Here is a 15,383-nt window from a genome sequence, read left to right as displayed (position 1 = left end):
ATTGGTTTTTGTAACAGCAAGTCCACCTTATCAGTAGATTTTAGATCTCATCGTTTCGGTTCAGGTAGCGAGAAATATAGAAGATATGTATATTCCAAATTGCCGGAATATAGCATGTTTTTTTGTTTTTATATCCTAAGCAAAATCTGACGTTGTCAAGCCACATAAAATTTTGTTAACATGTATAGTATCAAATGAATTCCTACAAGACTCATGTTGTAGTTATTTTGATGAAACTAACTTTACCCTAAAAATTAACGAGGACCAATATTTGATTCTACTACGGAATTACGGATGCCTCCAGAAGACGTTTTGGAAGTTTATCGGTGAAAAATATGACCGATCAATGTTGGTTTGGGGATCTCTAGATTAAAGATGGCAACCGGGTAGAAACCCATTGGATATCTCTTGCCTAAACCTATACCCCACAAAGAAAAACACGCCCACTAAAAAATTCATATCCATGATAGGTATGAATTTTTGCCTAAACCCATACCCATACAAGTTTTAGGTACCTAATAAGTTTCCATACCCACTAACATCAGCATGAAAATACTTGATCTTGTAAATGACAAACAATATACCAACAAATAATGATAAAAAGAAACAAGTGATCAAAATATACTTTGAACTTTTATTACAAGTGGAACAAATTGAATTAATAACATTACGAATTACATTTGTAAGTTATGTAGGTTTTAAGACGGGTAGTGCAAAAACACGTATCTATCAGATTTTTACGAATCCAATAACAAATTCATGGGTAAGAATTTAATCTAAATCATGCCCTAATATAGAAAACCCTATCAGGTTTCGATTGGCGAGTACCCACTACTATCTCTACTCTACATCAATTTTGTCGATCCAGTCCAGATCTATTTTAACATTAACATATGTAAAAAGTTTGCTAAGTGATCCATGACAGTACATCTTTCTTACCTCGTCCCTCTATTTTTTTCATTTAAATAACCATTATAAATAAACAAACATTTTTTTTATATTTCTTCATCCTCAAATAACTTCTCTATAGCTTGAACGATACTTTCAAAAGTTAGTTCCGCTCTCTATATGACGAGTGAGAAATAATCTTCAAATGAGTTTTTGCACAAAAAAATATTTATTCATATAAAACGCAAGGACTAGTTTGGTAGGGCACCGTCTCCTCCTAAAAATGATAAACTTTATATAGTCATTTGGAACGGATGCACAACAAGAGCCGCAAGAAATATAGAGTACCCCTATTCCAAATGGCCAAAATATTCCCTTTTTATTTTTATATCATAAGTAAATTTTGATTCTGTCAAACCTCATAAAAATATGTTAGCATTGATAGTGTCAATTAAATTTTTACGAGACTTATGCTATAGTAAATTTAATGATACTAACTTTATCCTAAAATTTAAGGAAGACTATCGTTTCGTTTGCTTCTGCTAAAAAAAAGCTCACAAACGAACAGTTCAAAGGTAGCGATCGCCAGACTTCGCCACGTGCTTTTTCGACTGCCACAGACCCATCCACCGGCGGCCCAAGACCCACACACAGCCCAAGGCCCAAGCTGCGCCGCGTCCCTCTCCCGAATTACTACTTCCCCCGACCCTAATTTTCAAACGCCCGAACTTGCGTGTGGCCCACCTGTCAGCGCCCCACCCACCTTCGCAAGCCTGCTCCAACCCGTCCCCTCCTGTCTTCCTCTTCCCTTTTCTTTCTCTTATATCCCTCGCCCGCCAAGCCGCGGCCGCAGTAGTGCAGCAGAAACGCAAACCGGCCACCCCGCCCGCACTCGCCGCCCCATCTCTTCCGCTCCCGTCCTCTCCGATCCATCCACGACGCGGGAACCAGCCTCCGAACAGCAGCTTCCCGCCGCCGGCCCCCAAGCCTCTGCGGGCGTGGTTGCGTCTCCGCGGTGGCGCCACCGGAGCGGCTCTTGCGTCCGAGAGGCGCCCTCGTGCGCGCGATTTTGGCCAGATCCGACCAGGTGAGCTCCGGTGCGAGTCTTAGCTCTGGAATTCCGCGGGGTGGGTGATCTCCGTCGATGTGGTTTCGGTGGTCTGCTTGTGGTTTTCTGCGCTGGTGTTGTGGAATCGAGTCAAGCGCGGCTGCTGGCGGCACGGAAGAAGCCTCTTCGCTGCTCGCGAGGCCGCACTGGCCTGGATCGCAGCTGCCCGCGAAGGCCTTTTCCGTGCGCCAGCATGGTGGTGCCCGTTTCGATCTCCTCCTCCTCTCCTCCTTTCTCCTCCTGCCGAACCCCGAAGCCGCCGCGACGCTCGTCCCTCTAGCAGCGGGTTTACCGCCGCTCTTCGCGCCTCCGTGGCACAAAAACGCTGCACGTCCACTATCTTTAAAATACTTCGATCCTTTTCACTGCATCTTAGATTGGACTAAAGTAAGCATGCGAAACTTTTCGAAGGCTGCCGGGAATTTCAGAACTTGTGAATGACATTCTTGTTTTATCTATATATATTTTGTCGCCCAGTGTTTCTTTGACTTCGGCCTTAACGTTCTTTCATTCTTTTTTGCTTGCAGCAATATTTGTCGATTCTGAACAAGCACCGTTTGATGGGCCCGGCAAAGGGTTCTCGAACAATTAACAAGACCATAGTAAAAGGATATGAAGATCAACAGCAGCATGATGACCCATCTAGTTCAAGCAAAGCTAAACAGAAAGTATGCATATTTATTTCTATTGGAAGCTCTATGAAAAATTATGGTTGATGGTCTGTAGATAGCTACCAGTAATTATGACATCATATCATCTAAATTGACATTCTAGTATTCAGTTCTCTCATTCATCAAGCTATTTTTTATTTTGCAGAAGAGGAAAATTTCAGATTTAGATCCCAAATGGAGCAAGGATGAACTTACACGCTTTTATGAAGCCTACCGTCAACATGGGAAGGATTGGAAAAAGGTTCTAACTGTTTGTTTCCCTTTGTTCTTTTCCATGATTTGTAAATATCAGTCAAGGTGTCATGGCTGTGTGAACTTTGACCGGTGAATTTGCTTATGCAGATCAGCATAGCGATAGGCGGTAAGTCGTCGGACATGGTGCGGTCTCTTTACAGTGCACATCGGGTGAGTCTGAACTTTGTAGCTCTTTCCGAAGTGCACCATCTCTGCATCCACTGTTTAATGGGCTTGTCACACTTAAGACAGTGTTTTTTGTTGCTCATATAAGATCATATAACATGTTGCAGAGATAGTACTTATTTGGATGTTCATGTTTTAATCCATATCTTCATAGCAAATAAATGTATCTAAGCTTCAGTTCAGCTTGAATACCATGTTGCACCTTATGATCCTTGTAGATTGACACATTTCATTTCTTTTGGTAGACTTTCTTATCTCTTCCAGAACATCAAGCTACTGCCATGGGGTTTATCGCGCTGGTGACTGGTCATCACAATGCTTCGGTTAGCTTATCTCGGTTACTTGTTCGAATTACTATTTTTTTGGATATGCAGAATGACCCTCAATTTCTTTCATTTATTATTTGATCAAGTGAACATTTGTTCCATATGAAGCTACGATGCTAAGCTCGTTATAATGAAGATCAGCACACCTGATCATCATTGTTCCAACATATCCATGCCAATTTTATATTAAATAAGAATAGCCATACAGTCTCTTTGTTTCATGATTTAAGCTTGCTTGGCTTGGTGCAGTTCTCCAAAGCTATCATTAAACATTTTTTTACCATTCTCTCGTCATAATATGTTGTTCACAACAATAAAATCATGATCATAGTAAAGTACTTTGAAATATGAATGCAACAGTAACCATTATCATAACACTATCTACATAACATTAGAGTAATAATCAGTCAAATGTCACCAACTTTAAATTTTAAATGTGTTTGCCCCAAAAGAAAGCGAGGCTGTACTCTAGTGATGATGATGTTTATAACATCAAATAACGTCCAACCTAGAGCCGCTTGGGTCATTTTGACATAATTGGGAGTTCTTAGGCTCAGAAGCACAATTTCATACAAATAGGTGAATCATAAAACACGATGAGATGAAAATGCAATGTGGGATAGACAAGACAAAAGAAGTGAATTGGCCTTTTTTCGTACAAAACATGGTTTCATCCAAATAAAATTGGCCTTTTTTCGTTGTCTGACTTGAGATGCTTGAAATGGCAGGAGAAAACCACGAGTCATAGAGGATATGATCACATAGCCAGAGCATCTGGAAAGGCAAGGAAACATGGAGAACAACAGAAATCAATTGATGGACCTGACCTGCACAACTGTCATGAAGGGGAAATTACTGGATTTTCAGCTTCCTTCAAAAAACGATACTATGGCGGTGAGTACCATAACAAAAATATGTCATCTTCTGTTTCCCTTAACAACCTTTCAGTCTTTCTCATAAGGATTGCAAACTTAGGAAACTGTTAACAAAAAGTTTGATAAGTATTTTTTTTGGATAATTTGTTGCCTAAGAAGAAATTTAAGCAGCCTTTTTGTTTCTTCAGAATTGGTCAGGAACAGCCGAAATCATGCTGTTCAGAGGCGTACTCCTCTTATACCAGTTATAGCTCCTGCAGACAGGAGTACCATTGATGAGCCCACACCAGGAATTGAAAACGTCATCAATTTTAATTCTACCAAGAGAAAATATGAAGCGGCCAATCATGGCTGTGCTGTTGCTCCAACAAATAAGTACTCTTCGGACAGAGTTTCTGGATTCGCTGAAACATGCAAGGCTGATCAAGGCCATAGTTACTTGGATACCATGGAAATTGGGGACATAGCGATGTGTCAACAACATTTTAAGAAAACACGAATTCAGCAAACTGTGGAGGAAAGTCAGACTGGTATAGTTGAGCATGAGACAACGATGGCATCTAAAGAAGGGAATAAGCTAGTCTCTTCTGTAAACAACAATCAGATACTTATCGACAGTATTTCTGAAGGTATTTTTAGCAATTGGTTCATTCTTTTCACTTCTATTGTCAACATACTATTTCTGAAGGTATTTTTAGCAATTGGTTCATCCTTTTCACTTTTATTGTCAACATACTCATGTTTTATCCAGACTTTATTTTCTGCCTTGCTTCCAGTTCCGTTTTCTGTTTTGAAATACTTCATAATCATGCACTATTATGGTATATATTCATCCTCAGACATGCTCACTTTCTGCATACTTGATTTCCAGGCCATGTTTTGGAATGTTGAGCCTGAGCACACACCCCATTAAACTCGTTAGCCTCCAGCCCACTACCGTGGAAAAATAAAATACATATAATATTTGGCACACAGATGAACTACCTTTACAAATTGCAATCAGAGCAAAAACCCTGACCCCCTGTACAATATGTGATTAGGCATTCATTATGTTCACTTCTTCAACCACATAATTGCTGTCTGGTGCGTATTCCTCGTCATACGATTTCACTCGTATTGTTGTTGAAAGGCATCCTTATTAGTAATCCTTGGTACTGCTAAGGTTAATAAACAGTGTAATGTTTTACTAGTTACTACCGTTTTAGATGAAAATATTTGGCTGCTTGTGTCCTGTTATGGCTGCAGATGATATGTTGGTCTTGGATGTATTGAATAGCCTGGTGAATGCACCCTCTAAAATGTCAGAACTAGAGATTAATATTCCTTCAGGTCAGCTTCTGTCACTGCTCGCTGTTCATTTTTTTTCCACATTATATGTTAGCCATGTTGATAATTTCTTATGTGTCTCTTCTTATGTATTGATCCAGGTTCGCTTGGAAAAACTGACTCTGTGTTAAGGGAGGAAGGCCACCCTACCATTGATCTGTCTAAACAAGGGAAGCCAGTTCGTAAATCCAGTGCTTCCAAGACTAGGAAGAAAAAACATAAGAAGATATTAGGTGCAGAGGTAAGTTTTTTTTTTAAAAAAAAATAATAAATCGAACCTTGTTTTATGTACTACCTCTGTCCCCAAAAAGATACAATTATAGGTTTGATCAGTCAAACTAACTCAAGTTTGACTGAGTTTATGGAAAATGGTACTAACATTTAAGACTCCATATATGTATATTATAAAAATCTGTTCCATGGCAAATCCTATCGATACTTCATTAGTATGATAAGCATTAATAATATTTTATATAAATTTAGTCAAACTTAAGATATTTTGGCTGAGCACTACTCTAGAATCACATCCTATTTGGGACAGAGGTGCCCGCTAAATGTTTCTCCTCTGTTAAATGTTGATCTCTTCAGATAGTCTTATGATACTCACTCCCATTCTCACTCATTCTTTTTGTGCCACAGGTGCCTGCTGAAGCACAAAAAAAATGTGACGATAATTTAGTCCTGCCGGAAACACTGAGGGTTGGTATCACTGATGATTCTTCCTTGTGTACTGACTCTGGAAGAGCGAGGACACCGGAAGCATCTGAAGATATTTCTGCTGAAGTCCCCAATACACAAACAGAAGCCAAGCCTGAATTTATAATGTCTGGAAGGACCAGGTTGAAATCTCAGATGCATTGCAAAACAAAGCCTATGTCGTGCAATGAAGGTTCAGATAATTTTCAGGTAGTTTATGCCACCTATTATCAATACTGTAAGTAGAGGTATGTCCTGCTCTTAGACTTCTTATCCTAAAATGTTGACTATGTTCAGGCAAAGAAGTTGCTGCACTGTTTGTCATCTGAACCACTTCGTAGATGGTGCACATATGAGTGGTTCTACAGTGCAGTTGATTATCCATGGTTTTCAAATAATGAGTTTGTGCACTACTTAGATCATGCAAAATTGAGTCATCTTTCAAGGTTGACTAGATCAGAATGGAGCGCGATTCGAAGGTATAAACCACCAAACTTTGGAGGATGTAGTATTTGTTTCATTTTCAATTATGTTTGTTTATGCTATATACACTGAACAATTTTTTTTCCTGCAGCTCCCTTGGTAAACCGCGGCGATTTTCAAATCATTTTCTGGCAGTGGAAAAAGAAAAACTTGAGGATTATCGGGAGAAAGTTAGAAAAATCTACGCTCAACTCAATGATGGTTCACGGGATTCTCTACCTGCAGACCTAGCTAGGCCATTTTCAATTGGTCAGCAGGTTATTGTTCGTCATCCAAGTTCTAGGGAACTTTGTGATGGCAAAGTGGTGATGATGGGGCCGGATTGTTACAAGGTCCATTTTGATGATCCTGACCTTGGTGTTGATACTGTGAAGGTATGTAGTTTCTGTTTCAGCTGCTTTCATTAATTATTGTCAGTAAGACTTTTATATTATGCTGGTAATGTGACCTTTTTTCATGTTAAGCATCAAACCTTTAGTTTTCACGTTGAAGAATCAATTTCACAATTCACTGAACATTGTTCTAGTTTTTTGTTCTGTAAGCCTATTCCTGTGCAAATGTAGTGGCAAGCTTTTTTGCCCTTACATGTGGAGAGCAATCAAGGAACTTTTCAAAAGTGGATTGTCAGCACGGGTAGCTGTTGCATCCTGCTACAATCTCGGTCGGGTACTGACCATTCTGCATACAAACTTCTCTTTGGTTTGACATGTGGCATGCTTGATTTATGATGTATTTTTTGTATTCATACTTTGGGTCGTATTTTCCTAGAACTTGGTGAGCATTTGCTAGTTATTCACAAACTTTTGCGTTCATGTGCTTGAGAATTTTAATGACAGTCTGATGCTATGTTACATACATACCTAAACTTATTTGGTTTCAGGACACTGATTGTATGCCAGTTAATTGGCTGCATAATCGTCCTGACAACATGAGAAGGAACTACCTTTCAAATGATGTGTACAACATACTGGAGATGGATCACATTCCTGACCTTACACCAAGTGAGAACCGGAATCATGCTATAAATGGAACTACTGTATTCGAGGAGCTCAAAAGTCTGCGCTTAACATCAGATAGACAGCCTAAGGTTATCTTGTTTAAAATTCTTTACCTCATGGTTCATAAATTTTAGAGTGAGGCTCAACATATAGTACTTGCTCAGGCTAAGTAACTATAGAATCACATAGCAGTGCTTAGTCCACTCACCGATAAAATGCAATTATCATGATTAGTATGTAGGGCTAAGTTTTTTCTGATGCTTCATTTGCAGGCAGAATCTATTATACATAGTGAACGGCCACCATATAGGAGTACATCTGATGGCCCTACAAGTTCTAGTGGTTTCTCTTGCCCAGACAATAATGCTGGTCACAACGGTGAACTAGAGTCATATGTAGCTGCATTTTTTGAAAACTCACTATCACAAGCCAGGCAGATGGTTGACGAAGCCATCCAGGTATGTTAAAACCTAGCTGGCAATTACTGAACTCTGCAACAGGTTGCTCATAGTTTCTTTGATATATTGCTTATGTGTTATATATAGGCAAACTCTGGTGGTAGTGATGATGAAAAGGTATGCATGTTAAATCAAGTGACAGGATGTCTAGGCTCAGATTCTCGTGGCGTGCAACTTCCATCTGACCTGATATCAAACTGCATCGCAACGGTTATTTCAATCAAGGTAAAACACTGACATGTCTTGTTATCGAGACTGGAGAAGCTGTGGGTTACATGCTATTTTCATTTCTCATGTTCCTGCTCCAATTTTGTGCAGCGCCTTAGCGACTCGCGACATCCATTTGGTAACGTAGCAGGCGTCTTGGAGCATGCTTTATCAATGCTGCGTCCAAGCTGTCCACAGAACCTCGGAGTTTACACAGAAATAAAGAGAGACCTTTGCACCATAGCGAACCAGATTTTTGCACTTGTGCCAACAGCATCGGGCAATTGCAGCCCTCCTGTCTCGCCCATGTAACTGGGACCTGCCCCGGATAGACCCGTTGCCTTCTTGCAGGCCCTGCAGTAGACACGCTGCTTCCTCTGCTGTGAGTTCAAAACAGAGGTTTTGCTGCTGTTGGAGCTTGATGTTATGAAGTCCGGTTGAATGGTAGCATACGGAGGACGCAAGTCTGATGTGCTGACTTGAGCTTGTATATGCAGCGTGCGATCATTAATTGGCTAGCCTCCTTGTAACCTGTGTATATACCTGAATGAATAATTTATAGGTCCATATACAGATTCAGGATAGTTAATATCTGATACAGTAGTGAATAAAGATGTATTTCTGCAGTCATGATTCTCGTCTTCTCGATGTAATGTCACAGGAACGTTTCTTGATAGGAAATTTACATAATAATATTAAAATGAGCGAGCCAAGAGTTCAAGACCCGTTCGCTGTGAACCGCGACAGGTTTCCTTAGTGCCTCTGTACATTGGGACAGGACATAAATTATTCGATCCTGATCGTACATACACACATTTGGGAACACGTATTTTATCAAATAAATTTGTGTCGGCCTGGTACCTTCACAGTATCAACACAAATTTATTCTTCCTAATTCCTGGACAAAGAAATTTACGGATGATAACAACACAACTGCTTCATCCTCAACTGTGTTCTTAACAGAACATCATCCTTGAATCCTGCAATTACGGTCATTAGATCCTAATTATGTCAAACGACACTCAATTCATAGCTCAATTAGAGTATTAGAAAAGAGAAATTTCTCAAGAATAAACTAACCTTTAATCAGTATAGTACAAGAGCAAGGATTTTTCACATTCCCCACAAATGTGTACTTTTCTTCTACGAGAACATACTCATAGACAAGATCAGATGAGCCTAGACAATTTTCAGTCAAGTCATCAACTGAATTGATAGCTCCACCACCACGTGATAGCTCGAAGAGCAATAATCTGAGCATAAATGATCATTTCAGAGCAGTTTTAATCAGTCAATGCCTTCTTCAACCCTTAACTTCATGAGATTCACGTTCTCAAATGAAAATCTAAATCCATTCAGGGTTCAAAATGAACTTAGGTCATGTAACCACCAAATAGAGGAGAGATTACCCCCGCTCTAGCAAAGAGATCCAAAGATGGAGGGTCAATGCCCTTCTGATTGATCACCACAAAGTTTTTATCAACTCGGCTCCGGCTGGGATGAAAAGACTGCCCTCTCAATATTATATTAAGAAGAGACCGAAACATGGTCCCGACCGAAAAAAAAAACCCCGAACTCTGCCCCCAGCCTTAACGGGCCGATCAACAGGCCACTCTGCAACAGCCCAGACGGAGGGTGGCGCGCAGGATATCGACCCCCGAGACCGGGCGGGACACAACGAGAGGATTATTTTAACCAAGCCCAAAATTCGCCCCCGAGAGAGATCGAACCTGGGACCTGGAGTTGCTACTTGGAAGCCTTAACCATTACGCTAGAGGCCCTTTCGCACCACAAAGTTTTTATCACCTCCATCACAAACCTGCATGCAAGGAAAACATGAGAAGTTTACCCACTATAATGCAACATGGCAAAAAAACATGGCTGGTGGCAATCATGATGGGTGTCAACATCAAATTTGTGGCGTATGTGCATTATTACCACCATAAATAGATCAATTGGTGAGGTCTTGTATAGGGCAGTGTACCTTTCTTCCACATATCCCACCACATAAATAGATCAATTGGTGAGGTCTTGTATAGGGCAGTGTACCTTTCTTCCACATATCCCACCACACAATGCCTTGGCCATCAATAGTTCCATTCTCACCTACATAGATCACGATTGCAATAACAAACTATCATTCTTGCGAACAACCTAGCTGTTGATTTCCTTTATTATGAATAATGTTATTTTGTGAGTTTGCCCAGATCATTTTGTTTATAGCATTTTATTAAATGCTTGTGATTGGAGATTGAGAATTGTGATATTTTTGCATCTTAGTAATTTCTCCATAGCATATTTCTTGGGAATATGACTGAAACAATAATCATAACAAGTTTTCTAAATTGAGACATCGCTTAAAATCAGATATCAAAAATAGGAGCTTGAGCAAGCAAGCAGTGGAGAGCAAGCAAACATATCAGCTGCACGGGTTGGTGACAGAAATATAATTGATGGATGACTATCATCAATTTTCAGTGGACTACCCAAAATATACACAGATCAGGAAAACAGAAAGGAACATGGTGAAATTCAAGGAAAGAACTACAATACCTCAACCTTTCCATCATGGGAGGAGGTAAAGCAAAGGGCGATTGTAACCACGAAGTCAGTAGCTTCTGTGCATCCAGGGAAGGACATGGTGCTCAAACGCGGCGCTTAACGAGACCTTACTAAAAATGTGCTCAAAACAATCTGATGGAAGACATGGTGACAATTTATATGCAAATTTAATATCTATTCATCCCAAGTTTTAGTAACTGACACCTTTAATCCATACCTTTCATCCATAGCAAATAGATCAGCTAATGTGTCACACTTGGCTTTTAACCGGGCTTCAATCTCCCTAACCAAAGATCTTTGATAATAAACCCTGTTCTGCAATCCATACCAAGCAGATGCTTCAAGGTTGAGATGACCATTTTATTTTATTTTATTTAAATTTTCTCTTCAGCAAAAATGTTAATCCATATTTTGCAAGGTACATATTGGAATTACGTTTATCAGATCAAACAAGGCCGACTTAGAAAAAAATTTGAACTGTTCTTACCGCAGACATCGATGGCTGCCCTGGTTGCATCTGGACCTGGTACAGATAATATGATGTAATTCAGAGAAAATGATCTGGAACACCAACTCCAGGTTCAACTGCTTCTGAACTACCGCTCCCATGGGCAGCACACAAGTGTGATAAGACTTATATACCACATGATAATATTGAAATAAAATAGAATGAGACCATATCTGTTTCTTCTCTTTTTTCGAAATGAAATTCAGGAAATCAGGTGCCAACAGAATCAGGCAATATCTGTTTTTTTTATGAAAATCTCTGTACCAAACTTTCAAAAATTAAAGTTCAATAGAGAGATTGACATGAACTCTATGAGTTCAGCGGAACTGCAATTGTTCAGTGCAAATGTCTCGCTTAGTAAGACAACCCCAGCGCCATCACTCACTTGAGGAACAAAGGGGTCCGATAGGAACATATACTTGAGGAACTGAAACCTGCATTGGCGCATCCACTACATGCTCCATTCTCCTTTGTTCCTTTCTCCAGCAGCAATTAGCCAGTCAGGTCGGAGTTGTAGGGGACCAAGGGAATGAAGTACTGGAGAATGAGCAGCTAATTGATGAGCCCAGACTCTAATACGGACTTCTTTAGCTTTCAGTCTGCTGCAAATTGAATTAATAGGCCTTCTAGGACACTGCATGGCCTGAGCATTGCCACAAAAAATAATATCAGTAAAATTTTCCTGATACCCATAGGTTTACACATGTAAAACAACATTTTATACCTCTGCAACTAAGAGATTAATAAAAAATCTACTGCCATTTTTTATAAACAAATGGTAAGCCAATAAGAACACCCCCTTTATAGACAAACATTCATGTCAACCTGATTGTTTTTACATTTTTTTAAGAAAATGGAACTGACCAAAGGACACTAAGAATCAATAGAAGATAATGTTACTCCCTTAAAATATCAGAAAAAATCCACAAATAAATCCATAGTCTCAAACGAATCACTAAACAGATTAAAAGGACAAAAAAATGAGTATATAAATTGGTGATTGTATAACTGCATCCCCCTAATCTCTACGAACAGCCTTCTATTCTCATCTCGGACTCTTCAGCTGCATGAATGAAGTGGCACGATAGTTAATTTGCAAAATTTGTTTGGTAATTTTCTTGACTTCAATCACTGCTTATAACTGACTAGAGTATTCTACATTCAAAACTCAGTAAAGTGAAGTCAAGAAAAAAAAACTTGGCCGGGAAGGGAAAGACCGCCCTCCCGGTATTATATTAAGAAGAGACTAAAACATGGTCCCGGACGAGAAAATCCTCAAACCCTGGCCCCCCATCACTAGCAGGCCGTCACCAGTCACCACCCACTCTGCAACGGCCCAGCCGGAGGGTGGCGCGCAGGACGTAACCCGGGAGTGGGCAAAGCACGGCGAGGGGATTTTTTAACCAAGCCAGCCCCGATGGGGATCGAACCCGAACCTGGAGGTCGGAAGGCTTAACCATTATGCTTGAGGCCGTTTCGCAAAAGTGAAGTCAAAAAGTCAACTTCATAATCTATATGGGCAGACCTTTAATAACTAAGGACCAGTAAGGCTTATTAAATCAAACCGGAAGCTAAACGAAGAACTTTAGCTGCTACCTCCACCAACGACATCTAATAATAATGATAAGAATATCACAAACCATTTATTAAACCCTGTGTGAGAGATACAAAACTTCATCTCATGGCCCAAAAGCTCACTATGAAAAAACATTTGACCAGCACCCACAAAAAACATCATCGCTTTGCAGTTTTAATGGTTCCTTAGTGTTATAAACTACAGGTTAAATTATAGTTATAACTTGTACACTGACATTGAACAGATACAAAGAGGAAAATGTATCTGGCAAAGAGGAATTTTCCATTCTTGGGTTGAAAATAAATTAGCAAACATAGTCACCTTAGTGTTTCATTTGGTAAAGTAACCACTGTTCTACTGTCATCAGCACATATGTTAAATAAGTAGGGAATCCAAATGTTTTGTAAATAAAATGTTAAAAAATAGATGCCTGGTGTTTGTGTAACTAATAAATTAGCACGACATATACTGGAACAGCATGCTGCACTCCAAGTGGAATGCTCAGCTGCAGCCCATGCCCAGCATAAGTACCAACCAATCAGCAACACTAATCAATGTATTTGAATTCCATTCGAGGTTCAGCAGCTTTATACCTAGCAAAACCCAGATAGTCCGGCGATCGACAGCAATGAAAATGCTCTTGGACAGAAGTTTTCTAATGCAACAGCCTTGATGCACAGCTTTGGTGGAGAACCAGGAACTGTCGATATCACAAGCATCCCATCATCCTGCAGATGAGGAACATGCCAATAACACATTATGCACTTATGGATTTACAAATGCAGCTGATACAGAGGAGTTTTATGTGCTACATTGATAAGAGTAGAAAGCACCGACTTGAATTCAGTCTTCAGAACATGAAAATCTCATCTATGACAGTCTTGCCGACGCTGATGGCACCGGCGGCCAGCGCCGCCAAGATGACGGGGGAGATGGCGCCAGCAGGGGCATGCGCTTGCCGATGCTGATGGCGCCGGCGGCCAGCGCCGCCAAGACGACGAGCCTTCCAGTTCTAGACTCATCTCTGATGTTGTCCTCATCCATTGCCTGAAGTGTGCGCTGGACAGTTGCCATCGTCCTCTGCCGTGCCTGCACATCGCGGATTGCAGAAGTCTGCTGCTCATCAGATGGTGATAACCCAATCGGTGCAGAAACCAAGGAAGCAAGCTTGCTTGCTGTCCACTTAATAATTCCAGACGCAAGCAAGAAGCAAGGATTTACGGACGGTGCACCTTTTCCCGCTGGCTCGTGAGCACGGCGACGGCGTGGTCCTTCGCTTCCGTCACCACCGCCTCTACCCACCCTTCCCCCTTCTCCACCCAAACCTTCAACCCCTTCCGGTAGCTCATCCCGCCGAAACCCTAAGCTCCACGCTGCCTCCACGAACCCTAGACCCGCGGAAACCAGTGGCTGCGAGCACGGGGAGAGAACGGCTGACTCAGGCGCTGAGATGGGGGCGGCGGACTCTTAACGGATCTCCGGTTAGAGCGGCGCGTCCGCAGCTGCTTGGAGTCGTGGTGGACTCATCGCGATTTTTTTGCATCGTACGGACCCCCGACCTGGATGAACGCGTGGCGGGGCGGAGTGAGACGGCGGGGGCGTGGATGCGCGTGGCGGCATGGCGGCGCCTGGCGTATTAGGCCGTCTCTAGCAACATCCTAAATTTCGTTCTCTCTATATTTTCTTCATCTCCAGAAACGTTCTCTAAATTTAGACCTCTGTATCTATAGTGTTAACAGAATTCATAAACTACAATATTTGTTCTACCTTTTATATATAATTTGAATTTGACTTACTGTACCTATTTCAAAAAAAACGTAATTAATATTGGTGACAATTTTGTGAACGTATATTAATTATAAAAACAAATATCCAGGACTATTATACATATATTACATGTTTGGAACAAATAATGTTCCATTCCGTTCGTTTTGCAAAAATGAAGTCGGGATTATAATAAAAGATGTAAAAACTAGCTATAAAGTTCGTACTCATTTAATTAGGTCATGTTTGTGCTTAACGATACTTGAAATAAAGCACCTATTCTTTTCTCCTAGCCTCCTAGATATTTCGTCGAACACTTAGTATGCACAAGGTACCACATTGCCAAGCCACCACCGGTTGTTCCTTGTCGCATGATGCAAGAAGCAGCAGCATCGCTCCTGGCAGCCGACCAAGCAACATACCTCGCAACTCCGCTAGTGTCTGTGGGTGCAGCCAACTTCACCGCCTTGCTGCCCATGTTCCGCTACATCGCAATAGATGTCGAGTAGCCGGCCAC

At 40.9% G+C, this 15,383-nt stretch overlaps 1 protein-coding gene and 1 pseudogene across 2 annotated transcripts; one reads left to right on the top strand and one right to left on the bottom strand.

The window, feature by feature from the left end:
- Positions 1-1,749: 1,749 nt before the first annotated feature.
- On the top strand, positions 1,750-9,085 carry LOC100217142 (uncharacterized). The gene is made up of 16 exons (NM_001359646.1): positions 1,750-1,975; positions 2,524-2,664; positions 2,813-2,908; positions 3,010-3,072; positions 3,333-3,410; positions 4,142-4,307; positions 4,477-4,917; positions 5,534-5,617; positions 5,716-5,855; positions 6,254-6,520; positions 6,608-6,789; positions 6,885-7,167; positions 7,674-7,880; positions 8,064-8,249; positions 8,337-8,474; positions 8,568-9,085. Exons 2-16 carry the CDS (start codon positions 2,557-2,559, stop codon positions 8,766-8,768), a joined length of 2,640 nt encoding a protein of 879 aa, NP_001346575.1. The 5' UTR covers positions 1,750-1,975; positions 2,524-2,556; the 3' UTR covers positions 8,769-9,085.
- A 41-nt stretch (positions 9,086-9,126) lies between these two features.
- Positions 9,127-14,666, bottom strand: LOC100279311 (chaperonin complex subunit pseudogene; annotated as a pseudogene). Its single transcript, NR_158728.1, has 11 exons — positions 14,335-14,666; positions 13,940-14,191; positions 13,696-13,830; positions 11,912-12,169; positions 11,506-11,541; positions 11,236-11,333; positions 11,010-11,150; positions 10,441-10,562; positions 10,187-10,275; positions 9,537-9,709; positions 9,127-9,436 (listed from the first exon to the last, which is right to left on the bottom strand). The product of NR_158728.1 is annotated as a chaperonin complex subunit pseudogene (transcript).
- Positions 14,667-15,383: the final 717 nt, after the last annotated feature.

The sequence above is a fragment of the Zea mays genome, chromosome 3 (genome assembly GCF_902167145.1).
Source record: "Zea mays cultivar B73 chromosome 3, Zm-B73-REFERENCE-NAM-5.0, whole genome shotgun sequence".
NCBI classification, from domain to species: Eukaryota; Viridiplantae; Streptophyta; class Magnoliopsida; order Poales; family Poaceae; genus Zea; species Zea mays.
The sequence above is the reverse complement of the archived record's forward strand: the minus strand, read 5'-3'. Positions and strand labels throughout refer to the sequence as shown.

Excerpts from the sequence above, each read along its gene's own strand:
- LOC100217142 (NM_001359646.1), top strand. The coding sequence starts at position 2,557 with ATGGGCCCGGCAAAGGGTTCTCGAACAATTAACAAGACCATAGTAAAA. Across the intron at positions 3,411-4,141 it reads CTGGTCATCACAATGCTTCG|GAGAAAACCACGAGTCATAG; the intron begins GTTAGCTTATCT and ends TTGAAATGGCAG. Across the intron at positions 5,856-6,253 it reads AGAAGATATTAGGTGCAGAG|GTGCCTGCTGAAGCACAAAA; the intron begins GTAAGTTTTTTT and ends TTTGTGCCACAG.